General features: G+C 48.5%; 1 protein-coding gene across 1 annotated transcript in view; it reads right to left on the reverse strand.

Annotated features, from left to right (window-relative positions):
* Positions 1–17,999, reverse strand: part of PYGM (glycogen phosphorylase, muscle associated) — a 152,604-nt gene that overhangs the window by 96,326 nt on the left and 38,279 nt on the right. The window contains exon 6 of the mRNA XM_069208006.1: positions 6,415–6,526. Coding sequence (XP_069064107.1) covers positions 6,415–6,526 — 112 coding nt within the window. The remainder of the gene's footprint in view (positions 1–6,414; positions 6,527–17,999) is intronic.

Consider the following 17,999-nt stretch of genomic DNA (forward strand, 5'->3'; position numbering starts at 1 on the left):
TAAAACATTGCTATGATTGTTGCCTGGTGACAGGATCTTGGAAGAATAATATTTTTTAGGTACCTGATCATATAGTTATATTTTCACGTGTGCTGTATATAGAGGTTTTTGTCTCCTTTGTATTGTTTCTGCTAATCTGTACCCCAGTGTCTGTGCTCTAGCCTCTAAGTTTGGTTGCTGGCAAACATTTACACCCCACAATTGGCATACTGGTGCACCCATGTAAGTCCATAGTATATGGTATTTAGGTACCCAGGGCATTGGTACACCAGAGGTCTACCATGGGCTGCAGCATGTATTATGCCACCCATGGGAGCCCATGCAAACTGTGTCTGGAGGCCTGCCATTGCAGCCTGGGTGAAATGGTGCATGCACCTTTCAATTCAGATATAAGGCTTGCCTTATATCGGTCACTGCACTTGGACACTCTAAATCACCCCTCTGCTAGGCCCTTCGGCCCAAGAGCAGGGTGCATGTTCCAGAGTGTGAGTGTAGTCCTGCAAACCCCAGCCTCCTTTCCCTGGGCTTTGAAAGTGTGGGGCAGCCATCTTAAGGTATGAAGTGGACACTGGTCAACACAGGTGGTCCAACTACATAGTGACTTCAATGAATCTAGGCATGTTTGGTAACAAACATGTTGGAATCATGCATCTACACCGATTCCATTGTTAGCTGCATAATAGCATGTACTCTGGGGGTTCCTTAGAGGATCCTCCAGTTCTGCCTGTACAGCCTTGCAGGGTCTGCATGCCAGCCCACATTGCTGCCGACCCCAGACTCTGTTCTGCCTTTCCCTGCGGAGCTTAACTCGCGCAGGGGAAGGCAGAACAAAGGATTTCATGTATGAGAGGTGTGACCACCTCTCCCTTCGAAATGGGTGTCTCTGAGCCGGGGTGGGCTGGCCTCTGAGCACTAGCAGACTACTTTGAAGGACACTTTTGGTGCCCTCCTTGCATAAACCGGTTTGCACCAGTGCAGGAACCCCCAGCTCCCCACCTGGCGCCAAACCACACAAAGGACAGGGGACTGGGGTGGGGTGGCCTCTGAGCACTAGCAGACTTCTTTGAAGGGCAGTTTTGGTGCCCTCCTTGCATAAACCGGTTTGCACCAGTGCAGCAACCCCCAGCTCCCGCTCTGGCGCAAAACCACACAAAGGACAGGGGACTGACCATCCCCGTCCAACTCCTCCCCTATGGAGGTGCAGAGAGCTCTGCCAGGTGGACCCTTCATTATGCCATCCTGAAAATAGGAGGTGCAGAGGGCTCTGAAAACATCTGGCTAGTTAGGCCAGGTAGATGATGTCCCTGACCCCCTCTGATAGGTAGGTCACTTCAGAGAGTGACCAACCCCCTTTAAGGGTTACTTAAGGGCTCCCCCGAGAGTAGGTCCTCAGATTCGTTGAGTAAGACTCTACAAGAGACTCTGTACAAGACATCTTTTGCTCCTGGCCTCCGGAACCACTGCTAGTCTGCTTTTGGAACTGAAACAAGTCTGTATCCAGTTGGGAGGGCTCCCACTGCAGCATTGTTTCCCCAGCTCCTGCAAGATTTCTGCAAAATTTGTGGCTGTGCATCCTCCAGGGTCACAAGGACTTGGTTTGCATTGAAGAAGCAAGACGGAATCTCCCTTGGAGTGAAGGAGTTACTCCCCTGCTTCAGCAGGCACCTCAAGATGACAATGACTGGTTGGTGGATCCTGCTGTCCCACAGATATCGAAAGGCCCTGAAACACAGGTGGGGGTTCTGTGTTGCTCGGAGTCAAACTTGTCTTCTGACCAACTTGGAAGATGGTGGGCCCGTGCTGCAGCCACTGGAATGGAACCCCTGTGCACCGCAACTGTTGCTATTGCCAAGGCTTGTTGGCTCTTCCTCCAGGAGATCCTCAGGCTTCAAAAAGCCCCAGCCTCCAGCACCCTGTAACTCCAAGCTGAGCTTCCACTCTGCAGCTCCTGCTACATGGGACTCATGTTTAGTTGTGCTGCTGAGGCCTCCCTGCAACTCCTCAGACTGGCTTACTTTCCTTCCTTCTGAAGCCTGCCCCAACTCCCCTTAAAGGGGAGAGTCACTAGGACCTTGCTAGTCCTGAAAAACCTACAATCTTCCTTGCAATAATTATTTGTGTTTGTCAAGGCTTGTTGGTGGTCCTGCAGGCCACGGACCCTCCTGCAATCCAGCGCCTGACGTGGGACAGCTCATGGGCGACTCCAAGGATCTCCTGCATCCCCTGGACTCCGCAGCCAGAATTCTTCCTTTACCTTCCTTCAGGAACTTCACCTCTAAGAAGGTGGGCATAGCCTACCTGTACCACCAGGACATCTCCGAGTGGTCTGGACACGGTTCCCTTCCTTTTCAGGTTCTTCATGTCTGGAACCCACCCTTGGGTTCCACTGACCTGGTCCACAGGCTGCAACAGCAGATGGACAATCGAGGCTCCCAATGACTCCAACAAAGGTTTCCAACATCACTTCACCCCTATGTACCTGGGCTCCCTGGAGTAGGTACTCAAATCTTCTGGGTATCCACAGGTGGGGGTACTACCCAACCTTCTTTGTGTCAACTGGTTTCCTCAAGGTAGTTGGAAAGGGTCCTGAATCTGGAACATTCCAATAGCAATGTTCCTGTGTTAGCCTATGGACACCCAGCACAATAACTACTCTGGACCCAGGCGCCTGTGGAATCTCGGATACTTACCTCTGGTAATTCTGTAATCCCCAGCCCCTAGGATTCTAACATGCTTACCTTGGTTGAGCACCTCCATTCTTATACCACTTCTTTAGTATATGGTTTGGACCTCCATAGGGTCCCATATATATCTATGCTTTTCCTGCTTATTGCAAAGTGTATTTGTGTGTAGATATCTCCAAGTTAGTATAGTAGTAGTGTTGCAATAAAGACTACTTTATTTTTGCAACACTTAGTGTGGTTCTTTCTTGTGTTTAATCACTGACTGACTACTGTGGCACTGTATTTGCTTTACATCCCCCAGCCCCCCTTGATAAGCCTGAGCTGCTCTCCACAGCTACACCTAGAAAGCTTTGGTTATCTAGGCAACAAAACACTATCACAAAGGGTTGTCTGCACTCAGTATATGGTGCCACACCATAGGTGCCAGCCTCCTACAGACACTTATTGAATTCTGTTAGTTTTTCATTTATATCAGCATTTTGTTCATTAGCGACAAGTCAAGTAGTAGGTTTCTCTATTTTTTATTTTAAAATCTCTGTATTAGTGTTTACTCCAACATTGTACTCCCAAATTAAAACATGTTGAGATAATGGGATGACCATAGACCCATTGCTGTGTCGAATGCATTCATGTATTGTGAGGAAATGGGGTGTTTTATATTGTGTGATCTCCCCATGTAATACACTTACGACCCCTTTTGGGTCCACTCCAGTAAGTTTTGTTTGTACAACCCTCAGTTGCTATGGTTTTGAGCAGCAAGCTTCACACAAGAGGAACCATTCCGACAGCACCAAAACAAAGAAACTGACAACACTCAAGGAATCAGACACCAATTTATACAATTAGACTGTATTCTTCTAGGAATGTAGACACTCAAGTGAAAAAGATCCACCGGATGATACCAGAGATGTTGATTTTCCAAGTGATAATAAATCACTTTCATTCAACCGTAAACAAGCCTAGGCAAAGTCAACGAATGGGACACTTTAAAACTGTTTAGAAGGAAATCTTAGGTAAGTGTCAATGAGGTCAGTTAGAAGTATTTGGGGCAATCAACTCCGGCAGGGAGCTAGCCAGGAGGACTAGCAAAGCCCTCAAGAACAGTTACCTTCACAGAAGACGCAATCCTTCAGCAGCTACAGGAACTTTATCCACTTTACAATGGATTCCCATGAAGTGGTCCTGATACAAGGGATGAAGGATGCTGAAAATGCCAAGGATGCTGCAGATGTAATGTAGTTGACTGGGTCCTCCTGAAGGGATTCCTCAATTCACGAAGATGGTGAGAGGATCCTGGTTGCTGGGTTGACATCCCACGAAGTCTTCTCTGGTCGAAGTACAGTCACCCCTGGGCCTACCAGTTACCAGCCTGTCTTTCCTGGGTCGAGAACTTGCCTTCTCACGGCTCCAGCAAATCTTTGACAACACTCCTGGGTTCAACAAATTCAGGTGCATTTGTCGGGCCCTGGTCCTTGGTGCTGCATGGCAGCTGTGGTAGTGGGATGAAGTCTTTGGGTCTACCAACTTGCCCCAGCAGGCTTCTCCAGCTGTTTGGCCTCCCATTTACAGCACAGGGACAGTCAGCTGGCCCCTGGAGTCCCTTGGCTTGACTCGGCTCTGGAAACAGCTTCTCCTTGAGCAGGACACTGCAGTCACAGACCCCCTGCCCCTCCACCCCTCTGCAGAAGCAATCAGATAAAGCAGGGGCATTCCTGCAGCCTCTATGTTGGTCCCTCTGTGCCAATTGGCTACCAGGTTCCCTCCTACCTGGTGACCAGTTCCTGTGGAGTGTGGCATCTGGCTATCACAGGGCGCACTATTCTGCCCACTCCCAAGATGGCGAGGCTCCTCTCTTGCTGTTCAGACCTCGCTATACCACCCCAGGGGTGTGCCTACCTCAGAGACCCTTTCCTCATGGAAACCCGGTTTGGCAACTGGTTTCTCCTTTACTCCCTGTGCCAACCAGTCTACCTACACAATGGGGCTGCCCTCTACCCTGGTGTTACACATCTGCCATTCATAGGTAGCATCTCCTATGAAGCCTGCCTTTTGGGACTAAAATCAAAGTGGTTCCCGCAGGAAGCAGGTTACACCTCAATGGACTGCAGTCGCTCATTGTTCTCTTTTCTGAAAGTTGATGGCACTTTTCTCCAGGAGGGCAGAAAGCTGGCTCGCAGAACATGCTCCATGAGTGCCAGAGATGGCCCAGGAGTTTCAAAAGGCAACAAAGTGGTGGCTTTGTAAAAGCTGCATATAGCAACATGTTACATAAGTTTCAACTTGAGATACAAGTCGGGCTTAACGGTACAGGTTGTTTGATACCTTGAAGTGCCCACTTTGGTTGCCAGGTTCAGCAGTTCGCCCAGCTGAGTGGTCACCATGTAATCGTGCAAGAACCAACTGGACAACCAACTCTTTCCACAGTAAAAACTGTGGTTGTGAGTTTTACTGTTAGGACATGAAACAAACATTGTCCCGTCTGTATCATATGTTGCACTCTGCCTTACAACTCAGTAGGCTTGCCAGAGGGTTGACTTTATCGGAGGCACAGGGGAAGTAGTGGCTTTGCTATTGGATTTCTATGGCAAAGTCAGACTGGCAGTATAGGACTGCAGGGGCGGACTTGTTTTACTTGGGGAACCTCCAGTGTGGCACAACTAGTGCTTAAAGTCCTGGGGCACCCCTCTAACTTACATGCCCTGGGCAACAACGTACCATATACTAGTGACTTATAGGTAGGTTAGCCATTGCGACATACACTTTAGGATCAGCGAACTGGCACCGACATCTGATTAGCAGGTCTCGGTGCACTCTCAGAATTGAAAAACTAGCAGCAGTCGAAACACTCAGGGGTGACCATCCAAAAGAGACATTACCGGAACTGTTTAGATATAGGTGTATGGCTAATGAATCTGAGCAAGAATACACTTAGGGGGTTATTACAACTTTGGAGGAGGTGTTAATCCGTCCCAAAAGTGACGGTAAAGTGACGGATATACCACCAGCCGTATTACGAGTCCATTATATCCTATGGAACTCGTAATACGGCTGGTGGTATATCCGTCACATTTGGGACGGATTAACACCTCCTCCAAAGTTGTAATAACCCCCTTAGTGTTAAATTCACAGAGTACCATTATGTGCCTGAACAATATTAGTTGGTGTCACAACTTTGATTTACTATCACAGTAGTTATTAGATGAGAGTGGGCAATATGATTGTATACAAATAATCTCATTTTTGTTTCCGTCATCTAGTATCATGAACATGATTTCAAAGAAAAGGAACTGAGTTCATGTTTTTTTTCCCCACTGAGTTTTGGAAGGCTCTTCTCCAATTCTTGTCTTTATGACTTGTGTTACTGAAAAATCTGCAAAAAAGTCCTTGCCACCTTCATTCCCAATATAACTTGTACTGCAATGTCTAAAAGGAATAACCTCCCTGTGCTAGTATGATTTATATTTCTGTAAAGTCTGATTTTTATATAACTTGCATTACTGTATTCTCTAAAGTCACACTTACCCTCGCTTCCCAAGAGTGCACTGCTAGTGTAAATGTCTAGCAAGCTCTCTCTCGCCTTGTACATGTATGAATACTGTTGTTTTGAAGTTAGAAACTCATTCTTACCCTCATGCTTGTTTTTCATCACTGTATCTACTTGGGTACATGCAATAAACAAGTCTTTGCAAAAGCATCAACTCCAGACAGGTGAAGAGGTGGACACACTCACAGTCCTTCAAGTTGAACTCATTTGGGGCCTTGGCCGACCACAGCCTCATAGTGTTCACAGTGTTGTTCTTATAGCCGGGGATAGGAGTGTCATAAGGCAGGGCGAGAACCACCTGTGGAAGAACACCAGAAAAGATACTGGTTACTGTTAATCAAGGAGGTAGAATTACAGGTGAGATAACCAGAACCGAGGAATGTTACAAACTAAAAGACTTCTCAAGTGTAACTTCCATACACTACATGACACACTAATACCCACGTTATGTGTGTGCACCAAAACAGGCTTTTTAGTTGTAAAATACTAGTGCAGCTTTGGGTCAATAGGGAAAACACTTGCAACTATTCTTTGTTATGACCAAGAAGGGATAAAGAAAGTGCCCCAAGCACCCCCTTTATGTCTTTTCAAAGCAAGATACAAATCATAGATCACTGCAAGATGTAGAGATGGGAAGTCTTATATATGAACCTCTGAAAGACTGCAAAGCCAGTGAATCCCAGACAAAGCGGTCTTGTCTGTCTGATAAACTTTGTTCCCAATTTCCAAGGAGTCCGGGACAGTTGGCATGCTGCTCGGCAAGACTTTCTTGTGTTAGAAGAGCTACTTTTCAAGACTGAAATTTAAATTCTATGTCAGGACCGGAGGCGAGGATTAGGTTTAGTCTTTCCTCACTTTATTTCAACAGCAACCATTAATCAACAGATTCAATCGATCACCAAACTACATTTCCCATCAACACATGGGGGAAAACAAACCACCGAAATAGTTCAGAACATGGCAGCCGATGCATCCCTGAAGAGCCCTTGCAGCCGTACGTCCTTCCTCTTTCTTCATTGCTCCAGCAGCGAGATAAGAGGCCGTCTTTCTGGTTTCTTGCATACGTGTTTATACTGTGCAATATTATTGGTATACTGTTTTGTATGCTTTTCCTGGTTTAATGTGCTTATGCTGCCGGAACGAGAACAACATCGCACCTGGCTGTGAGCGCGGGGTGGTCTTCCAACCGCCAGAATGTTCTGCGTATTCTTGGCATTCTGCGCTCAGCGCATCAGACCTCCGGCAGACGATGTGCGCCAGTTTCGAATTCCACTGTGAAACTGACGTTCATTCGGCAGTCAACTATGGGGAAGTTCTGCTCTCAGAAATAATGTTGCTGCTTGGTGGGAGCTGTCCGTGCCAAATATATATTTATATATTTTGTATCGAGTCTGTCTGAAGCCTGACACAGGCATGAGTAAGGCCTCGTGCACAAGTTTGGAAAGCAAGACGGGACGCAGCCCAGGCTATGGCAACACGTGTCTTTGCACTACGCTTTATAAACAATCAGGGTGATAAATTGTGTGTCGACTAGTTTGGCAACACTTTTATTCCTGGGTATAAACCAGTTTTCATTGCCCTCTTTGATCTAGCGCTCCTACTCGCTTAACTCATTTGGGTCTAACATGGCTTGAAGGCCAAGATTTAGGGGACCACTCAGGGGAATACATTACTTTCCTTACTTAGATGATAATTTTTGTCATATCATGGACAGAACTGGTCGCCCCCCTGGAGAGGAAAATAAATCAAAAGGTAACTCAGTGCCCACAACCCCTCCGTTCGAAGGAAGCCCAACCTGGCCCCTCTGGCCTTTTACCTCTAGGGCAATTCCCTCAGAATCTGGAACCTAAAAAGAACGCTTAGTGTAAGATGGAGTTGACCTAGAAGCCTTTGCCCACCTAAAAAAGGTGTTAATGGATCCCCATTCACGGACCCCCTGCCAGTCCCTTCAAAGGACCTTTTTCCCCTCCTCACCTGGACCCCCTTGATGGGGATGACTCCTCGGACACCTCAGATGGGAATAATAATCCAACTAGACCTGGCACCCCACAGGCCTCTCCGACCCTCTGCTAATAAAATGAGATTAATTCCTGTAGGAAGTTGGCTCTGTATGTGCTATTTCAAAGTAAGGAATAGCATGCACAGAGTCCAAGGGTTCCCCTTAGAGGTAAGATAGTGGCAAAAAGAGATAATACTAATGCTCTATTTTGTGGTAGTGTGGTCGAGCAGTAGGCTTATCCAAGGAGTAGTGTTAAGCATTTGTTGTACATACACATAGACAATAAATGAGGTACACACACTCAGAGACAAATCCAGCCAATAGGTTTTTATATAGAAAAATATCTTTTCTTAGTTTATTTTAAGAACCACAGGTTCAAATTCTACATGTAATATCTCATTCGAAAGGTATTGCAGGTAAGTACTTTAGGAACTTCAAATCATCAAAATTGCATGTATACTTTTCAAGTTATTCACAAATAGCTGTTTTAAAAGTGGACACTTAGTGCAATTTTCACAGTTCCTAGGGGAGGTAAGTATTTGTTAGGTTAACCAGGTAAGTAAGACACTTACAGGGCTTAGTTCTTGGTCCAAGGTAGCCCACCGTTGGGGGTTCAGAGCAACCCCAAAGTCACCACACCAGCAGCTCAGGGCCGGTCAGGTGCAGAGTTCAAAGTGGTGCCCAAAACGCATAGGCTAGAATGGAGAGAAGGGGGTGCCCCGGTTCCGGTCTGCTTGCAGGTAAGTACCCGCGTCTTCGGAGGGCAGACCAGGGGGGTTTTGTAGGGCACCGGGGGGGGACACAAGTCCACACAGAAATTTCACCCTCAGCGGCACGGGAGCGGCCGGGTGCAGTGTAGAAACAAGCGTCGGGTTCGCAATGTTAGTCTATGAGAGATCTCGGGATCTCTTCAGCGCTGCAGGCAGGCAAGGGGGGGATTCCTCGGGGAAACCTCCACTTGGGTAAGGGAGAGGGACTCCTGGGGGTCACTTCTCCAGTGAAAGTCCGGTCCTTCAGGTCCTGGGGGCTGCGGGTGCAGGGTCTCTCCCAGGCGTCGGGACTTTAGGTTCAAAGAGTCGCGGTCAGGGGAAGCCTCGGGATTCCCTCTGCAGGCGGCGCTGTGGGGGCTCAGGGGGGACAGGTTTTGGTACTCACAGTATCAGAGTAGTCCTGGGGTCCCTCCTGAGGTGTTGGATCGCCACCAGCCGAGTCGGGGTCGCCGGGTGCAGTGTTGCAAGTCTCACGCTTCTTGCGGGGAGCTTGCAGGGTTCTTTCAAGGCTGCTGGAAACAAAGTTGCAGCCTTTCTTGGAGCAGGTCCGCTGTCCTCGGGAGTTTCTTGTCTTTTCGAAGCAGGGGCAGTCCTCAGAGGATGTCGAGGTCGCTGGTCCCTTTGGAAGGCGTCGCTGGAGCAGGATCTTTGGAAGGCAGGAGACAGGCCGGTGAGTTTCTGGAGCCAAGGCAGTTGTCGTCTTCTGGTCTTCCTCTGCAGGGGTTTTCAGCTAGGCAGTCCTTCTTCTTGTAGTTGCAGGAATCTAATTTTCTAGGGTTCAGGGTAGCCCTTAAATACTAAATTTAAGGGCGTGTTTAGGTCTGGGGGGTTAGTAGCCAATGGCTACTAGCCCTGAGGGTGGGTACACCCTCTTTGTGCCTCCTCCCAAGGGGAGGGGGTCACAATCCTAACCCTATTGGGGGAATCCTCCATCTGCAAGATGGAGGATTTCTAAAAGTCAGAGTCACCTCAGCTCAGGACACCTTAGGGGCTGTCCTGACTGGCCAGTGACTCCTCCTTGTTTTTCTCATTATTTTCTCCGGCCTTGCCGCCAAAAGTGGGGCCTGGCCGGAGGGGGCGGGCAACTCCACTAGCTGGAGTGTCCTGCTGGGTTGGCACAAAGGAGGTGAGCCTTTGAGGCTCACCGCCAGGTGTGACAATTCCTGCCTGGGGGAGGTGTTAGCATCTCCACCCAGTGCAGGCTTTGTTACTGGCCTCAGAGTGACAAAGGCACTCTCCCCATGGGGCCAGCAACATGTCTCGGTTTGTGGCAGGCTGCTAAAACTAGTCAGCCTACACAGATAGTCGGTTAAGTTTCAGGGGGCACCTCTAAGGTGCCCTCTGTGGTGTATTTTGCAATAAAATGTACACTGGCATCAGTGTGCATTTATTGTGCTGAGAAGTTTGATACCAAACTTCCCAGTTTTCAGTGTAGCCATTATGGTGCTGTGGAGTTCGTGTTTGACAGACTCCCAGACCATATACTCTTATGGCTACCCTGCACTTACAATGTCTAAGGTTTTGTTTAGACACTGTAGGGGTACCATGCTCATGCACTGGTACCCTCACCTATGGTATAGTGCACCCTGCCTTAGGGCTGTAAGGCCTGCTAGAGGGGTGTCTTACCTATACTGCATAGGCAGTGAGAGGCTGGCATGGCACCCTGAGGGGAGTGCCATGTCGACTTACTCGTTTTGTCCTCACTAGCACACACAAGCTGGCAAGCAGTGTGTCTGTGCTGAGTGAGAGGTCTCCAGGGTGGCATAAGACATGCTGCAGCCCTTAGAGACCTTCCTTGGCATCAGGGCCCTTGGTACTAGAAGTACCAGTTACAAGGGACTTATCTGGATGCCAGGGTCTGCCAATTGTGGATACAAAAGTACAGGTTAGGGAAAGAACACTGGTGCTGGGGCCTGGTTAGCAGGCCTCAGCACACTTTCAATTGTAAACATAGCATCAGCAAAGGCAAAAAGTCAGGGGGCAACCATGCCAAGGAGGCATTTCCTTACACAACCCCCCCCCAAACGAAAGAGGATGAGACTAACCTTTCCCAAGAGAGTCTTCATTTTCTAAGTGGAAGAACCTGGAAAGGCCATCTGCATTGGCATGGGCAGTCCCAGGTCTGTGTTCCACTATAAAGTCCATTCCCTGTAGGGAGATGGACCACCTCAACAGTTTAGGATTTTCACCTTTCATTTGCATCAGCCATTTGAGAGGTCTGTGGTCAGTTTGAACTAGGAAGTGAGTCCCAAAGAGGTATGGTCTCAGCTTCTTCAGGGACCAAACCACAGCAAAGGCCTCCCTCTCAATGGCACTCCAACGCTGCTCCCTGGGGAGTAACCTCCTGCTAATGAAAGCAACAGGCTGGTCAAGGCCATCATCATTGGTTTGGGACAAAACTGCCCCTATCCCATGTTCAGAGGCATCAGTCTGCACAATGAACTGCTTAGAATAATCTGGAGCTTTTAGAACTGGTGCTGAGCACATTGCTTGTTTCAGGGTGTCAAAGGCCTGTTGGCATTCCACAGTCCAGTTCACTTTCTTGGGCATTTTCTTGGAGGTGAGTTCAGTGAGGGCTGTCACAATGGATCCATATCCCTTCACAAACCTCCTGTAATACCCAGTCAAGCCAAGGAATGCCCTGACTTGAGTCTGGGTTTTTGGAGCTACCCAGTCCAGAATAGTCTGGATCTTGGGTTGGAGTGGCTGAACTTGGCCTCCACCTACAAGGTGGCCCAAGTAAACCACAGTTCCCTGCCCTATCTGGCATTTGGATGCCTTGATAGAGAGGCCTGCAGATTGCAGAGCCTTCAAAACCTTCTTCAGGTGGACCAGGTGATCCTGCCAGGTGGAGCTAAAGACAGCAATATCATCAAGATAAGCTGTGCTAAAGGACTCCAAGCCAGCAAGGACTTGATTCACCAACCTTTGGAAGGTGGCAGGGGCATTCTTTAAACCAAAGGGCATAACAGTAAACTGATAATGCCCATCAGGTGTGGAGAATGCTGTTTTCTCGTTTGCTCCAGGTGCCATTTTTATTTGCCAGTACCCTGCTGTCAAGTCAAAGGTACTTAAGAATTTGGCAGCACCTAATTTGTCTATGAGCTCATCAGCTCTTGGAATTGGATGAGCATCTGTCTTGGTGACAGAATTGAGCCCTCTGTAGTCCACACAAAACCTCATCTCTTTCTTTCCATCTTTGGTGTGAGGTTTGGGGACTAAGACCACTGGGCTAGCCCAGGGGCTGTCAGAGCGCTCAATTACTCCCAATTCCAGCATCTTGTGGACTTCCACCTTGATGCTTTCTTTAACATGGTCAGATTGTCTAAAGATTTTGTTCTTGACAGGCATGCTGTCTCCTGTGTCCACATCATGGGTACACAAGTGTGTCTGACCAGGGGTTAAGGAGAAGAGTTCAGGAAACTGTTGCAGGACTCTCCTACAATCAGCTTGCTGTTGGCCAGAGAGGGTGTCTGAGTAGATCACTCCATCTACTGTGCCATCTTTTGGGTCTGATGACAGAAGATCAGGGAGAGGTTCACTCTCTGCCTCCTGATCCTCATCTGTTACCATCAACAGATTGACATCAGCCCTGTCGTGGAAGAGCTTAAGGCGGTTTACATGGATCACCCTCTTGGGGCTCCTGCTTGTGCCCAGGTCCACCAGGTAGGTGACCTGACTCTTCCTTTCTAGTACTGGGTAAGGGCCACTCCATTTGTCCTGGAGTGCCCTGGGAGCCACAGGCTCCAGAACCCAGACTTTCTGCCCTGGTTGGAACTCAACCAGTGCAGCCTTTTGGTCATACCAAAACTTCTGGAGTTGTTGGCTAGCCTCAAGGTTTTTGGTTGCCTTTTCCATGTACTCTGCCATTCTAGAGCGAAGGCCAAGTACATAGTCCACTATGTCCTGTTTAGGCTCATGGAGAGGTCTCTCCCAGCCTTCTTTAACAAGGGCAAGTGGTCCCCTTACAGGATGACCAAACAGAAGTTCAAAGGGTGAGAATCCTACTCCCTTCTGTGGCACCTCTCTGTAAGCGAAAAGCAGACATGGCAAGAGGACATCCCATCTCCTTTTGAGCTTTTCTGGGAGCCCCATGATCATGCCTTTTAATGTCTTGTTGAATCTCTCAACCAAGCCATTAGTTTGTGGATGGTATGGTGTAGTGAATTTATAAGTCACTCCACACTCATTCCACATGTGCTTTAGGTATGCTGACATGAAGTTGGTACCTCTGTCAGACACCACCTCCTTAGGGAAACCCACTCTGGTAAAGATACCAATGAGGGCCTTGGCTACTGCAGGGGCAGTAGTCGACCTAAGGGGAATAGCTTCAGGATACCTGGTAGCATGATCCACTACTACCAGGATGTACATATTTCCTGAGGCTGTGGGAGGTTCCAGTGGACCAACTATGTCCACACCCACTCTTTCAAAGGGCACCCCCACCACTGGAAGTGGAATGAGGGGGGCCTTTGGATGTCCACCTGTCTTACCACTGGCTTGACAGGTGGGGCAGGAGAGGCAAAACTCCTTAACCATGTTGGACATATTGGGCCAGTAGAAGTGGTTGACTAACCTCTCCCACGTCTTGGTTTGTCCCAAATGTCCAGCAAGGGGAATGTCATGGGCCAATGTTAGGATGAACTTCCTGAACAGCTGAGGCACTACCACTCTCCTAGTGGCACCAGGTTTGGGGTCTCTGGCCTCAGTGTACAGGAGTCCATCTTCCCAATAGACCCTATGCGTTCCATTTTTCTTGCCTTTGGACTCTTCAGCAGCTTGCTGCCTAAGGCCTTCAAGAGAGGGACAGGTTTCTTGTCCCTTACACAGCTCCTCCCTTGAGGGTCCCCCTGGGCCTAAGAGCTCAACCTGATAAGGTTCAAGCTCCAAAGGCTCAGTTCCCTCAGAGGGCAGAACTTCTTCCTGAGAAGAGAGGTTCCCTTTCTTTTGCTGTGTTGTAGTTGGTTTCCCAACTGACTTTCCTGTTCTCTTGGTAGGCTGGGCCATTCTTCCAGACTCCAGCTCTACTTGTTCACCCTGTGCCTTGCACTGTGCTCTTGTTTTTACACACACCAGTTCAGGGATACCCAGCATTGCTGCATGGGTTTTTAGTTCTACCTCAGCCCATGCTGAGGACTCCAGGTCATTTCCAAGCAGACAGTCCACTGGGATATTTGAGGAGACCACCACCTGTTTCAGGCCATTGACCCCTCCCCATTCTAAAGTAACCATTGCCATGGGATGTACTTTTCTCTGATTGTCAGCGTTGGTGACTGTGTAAGTTTTTCCAGTCAGGTATTGGCCAGGGGAAACCAGTTTCTCTGTCACCATGGTGACACTGGCACCTGTATCCCTCAGGCCCTCTATTCTAGTCCCATTAATTAAGAGTTGCTGTCTGTATTTTTGCATGTTAGGCGGCCAGACAGCTAGTGTGGCTAAATCCACCCCACCCTCAGAAACTAGAATAGCTTCAGTGTGGACCCTGATTTGCTCTGGGCACACTGTTGATCCCACTTGGAGACTAGCCATACCAGTGTTACCTGGATGGGAGTTTGGAGTGGAACCTTTCTTGGGACAGGCCTTGTCTCCAGTTTGGTGTCCATGCTGTTTACAGCTATGACACCAGGCCTTTTTGGGATCAAAGTTTTTACCCTTGTACCCATTGTTTTGTGAAGAGGCTCTGGGCCCACCCTCCTGTGCAGGTTTTTGGGGGCCTGTAGAAGACTCTTTACTATTTTTAGTTTTGGCTGTCTCATCACCCTTCCCCTGGGGAGTCTTTGTGACCCCTTTCTTTTGGTCACCCCCTGTTGAAGTCTTGGACACCCTTGTCTTGACCCAATGGTCCGCCTTCTTTCCCAATTCTTGGGGAGAAATTGGTCCTAGGTCTACCAGATGCTGATGCAATTTATCATTGAAACAATTACTCAATAGGTGTTCTTTCACAAATAAATTGTACAGCCCATCATAATTACTTACACCACTGCCTTGAATCCAACCATCTAGTGTTTTCACTGAGTAGTCAACAAAGTCAACCCAGGTCTGGCTCGAGGATTTTTGAGCCCCCCTGAACCTAATCCTGTACTCCTCAGTGGAGAATCCAAAGCCCTCAATCAGGGTACCCTTCATGAGGTCATAAGATTCTGCATCTTTTCCAGAGAGTGTGAGGAGTCTATCCCTACACTTTCCAGTGAACATTTCCCAAAGGAGAGCACCCCAGTGAGATCTGTTCACTTTTCTGGTTACACAAGCCCTCTCAAAAGCTGTGAACCATTTGGTGATGTCATCACCATCTTCATATTTTGTCACAATCCCTTTGGGGATTTTTAACATGTCAGGAGAATCTCTGACCCTATTTATATTGCTGCCACCATTGATGGGTCCTAGGCCCATCTCTTGTCTTTCCCTTTCTATGGCTAGGAGCTGTCTCTCTAAAGCCAATCTTTTGGCCATCCTGGCTAACAGGAGGTCATCTTCACTGAGAGCATCCTCAGTGATTTCAGAAATGTGGGACCCTCCTGTGAGGGACTCACTATTTCTGACTAACACAGTTGGAGACAGGACTTGAGGGGTCCTGTTCTCCCTATTTAGGACTGGAGGAGGGACATTGGCCTCCAAGTCACTAATTTCTTCCTCTGTGATGTCATCATCAGAGGGGTTGGCTTTTTCAAACTCTGCCAACAGCTCCTGGAGCTGAATTTTGGTAGGTCTGGAGCCAATGGTTATTTTCTTTATATTACAGAGAGACCTTAGCTCCCTCATCTTAAGATGGAGGTAAGGTGTGGTGTCGAGTTCCACCACCTGCATCTCTGTATCAGACATTATTCTGCTAAGAGTTGGAAGACTTTTTAACGAATCTAAAACTGTTTCTAGAATCTAATTTCAAACTTTTAACAAACTTTTAAACTCTAAAAGACAATGCTAAACAGGGACTTAACACACAAGGCCCTAGCAGGACTTTTAAGAATTTAGAAAAATTTCAAATTGCAAAAATGAATTTCTAATGACAATTTTGGAATTTGTCGTGTGATCAGGTATTGGCTGAGTAGTCCAGCAAATGCAAAGTCTTGTACCCCACCGCTGATCCACCAATGTAGGAAGTTGGCTCTGTATGTGCTATTTCAAAGTAAGGAATAGCATGCACAGAGTCCAAGGGTTCCCCTTAGAGGTAAGATAGTGGCAAAAAGAGATAATACTAATGCTCTATTTTGTGGTAGTGTGGTCGAGCAGTAGGCTTATCCAAGGAGTAGTGTTAAGCATTTGTTGTACATACACATAGACAATAAATGAGGTACACACACTCAGAGACAAATCCAGCCAATAGGTTTTTATATAGAAAAATATATTTTCTTAGTTTATTTTAAGAACCACAGGTTCAAATTCTACATGTAATATCTCATTCGAAAGGTATTGCAGGTAAGTACTTTAGGAACTTCAAATCATCAAAATTGCATGTATACTTTTCAAGTTATTCACAAATAGCTGTTTTAAAAGTGGACACAGTGCAATTTTCACAGTTCCTAGGGGAGGTAAGTATTTGTTAGGTTAACCAGGTAAGTAAGACACTTACAGGGCTTAGTTCTTGGTCCAAGGTAGCCCACCGTTGGGGGTTCAGAGCAACCCCAAAGTCACCACACCAGCAGCTCAGGGCCGGTCAGGTGCAGAGTTCAAAGTGGTGCCCAAAACGCATAGGCTAGAATGGAGAGAAGGGGGTGCCCCGGTTCCGGTCTGCTTGCAGGTAAGTACCCGCGTCTTCGGAGGGCAGACCAGGGGGGTTTTGTAGGGCACCGGGGGGGGACACAAGTCCACACAGAAATTTCACCCTCAGCGGCACGGGAGCGGCCGGGTGCAGTGTAGAAACAAGCGTCGGGTTCGCAATGTTAGTCTATGAGAGATCTCGGGATCTCTTCAGCGCTGCAGGCAGGCAAGGGGGGGATTCCTCGGGGAAACCTCCACTTGGGTAAGGGAGAGGGACTCCTGGGGGTCACTTCTCCAGTGAAAGTCCGGTCCTTCAGGTCCTGGGGGCTGCGGGTGCAGGGTCTCTCCCAGGCGTCGGGACTTTAGGTTCAAAGAGTCGCGGTCAGGGGAAGCCTCGGGATTCCCTCTGCAGGCGGCGCTGTGGGGGCTCAGGGGGGACAGGTTTTGGTACTCACAGTATCAGAGTAGTCCTGGGGTCCCTCCTGAGGTGTTGGATCGCCACCAGCCGAGTCGGGGTCGCCGGGTGCAGTGTTGCAAGTCTCACGCTTCTTGCGGGGAGCTTGCAGGGTTCTTTCAAGGCTGCTGGAAACAAAGTTGCAGCCTTTCTTGGAGCAGGTCCGCTGTCCTCGGGAGTTTCTTGTCTTTTCGAAGCAGGGGCAGTCCTCAGAGGATGTCGAGGTCGCTGGTCCCTTTGGAAGGCGTCGCTGGAGCAGGATCTTTGGAAGGCAGGAGACAGGCCGGTGAGTTTCTGGAGCCAAGGCAGTTGTCGTCTTCTGGTCTTCCTCTGCAGGGGTTTTCAGCTAGGCAGTCCTTCTTCTTGTAGTTGCAGGAATCTAATTTTCTAGGGTTCAGGGTAGCCCTTAAATACTAAATTTAAGGGCGTGTTTAGGTCTGGGGGGTTAGTAGCCAATGGCTACTAGCCCTGAGGGTGGGTACACCCTCTTTGTGCCTCCTCCCAAGGGGAGGGGGTCACAATCCTAACCCTATTGGGGGAATCCTCCATCTGCAAGATGGAGGATTTCTAAAAGTCAGAGTCACCTCAGCTCAGGACACCTTAGGGGCTGTCCTGACTGGCCAGTGACTCCTCCTTGTTTTTCTCATTATTTTCTCCGGCCTTGCCGCCAAAAGTGGGGCCTGGCCGGAGGGGGCGGGCAACTCCACTAGCTGGAGTGTCCTGCTGGGTTGGCACAAAGGAGGTGAGCCTTTGAGGCTCACCGCCAGGTGTGACAATTCCTGCCTGGGGGAGGTGTTAGCATCTCCACCCAGTGCAGGCTTTGTTACTGGCCTCAGAGTGACAAAGGCACTCT

This window comes from Pleurodeles waltl, chromosome 9 (genome assembly GCF_031143425.1).
Source record: "Pleurodeles waltl isolate 20211129_DDA chromosome 9, aPleWal1.hap1.20221129, whole genome shotgun sequence".
NCBI classification, from domain to species: domain Eukaryota; kingdom Metazoa; phylum Chordata; class Amphibia; order Caudata; family Salamandridae; genus Pleurodeles; species Pleurodeles waltl.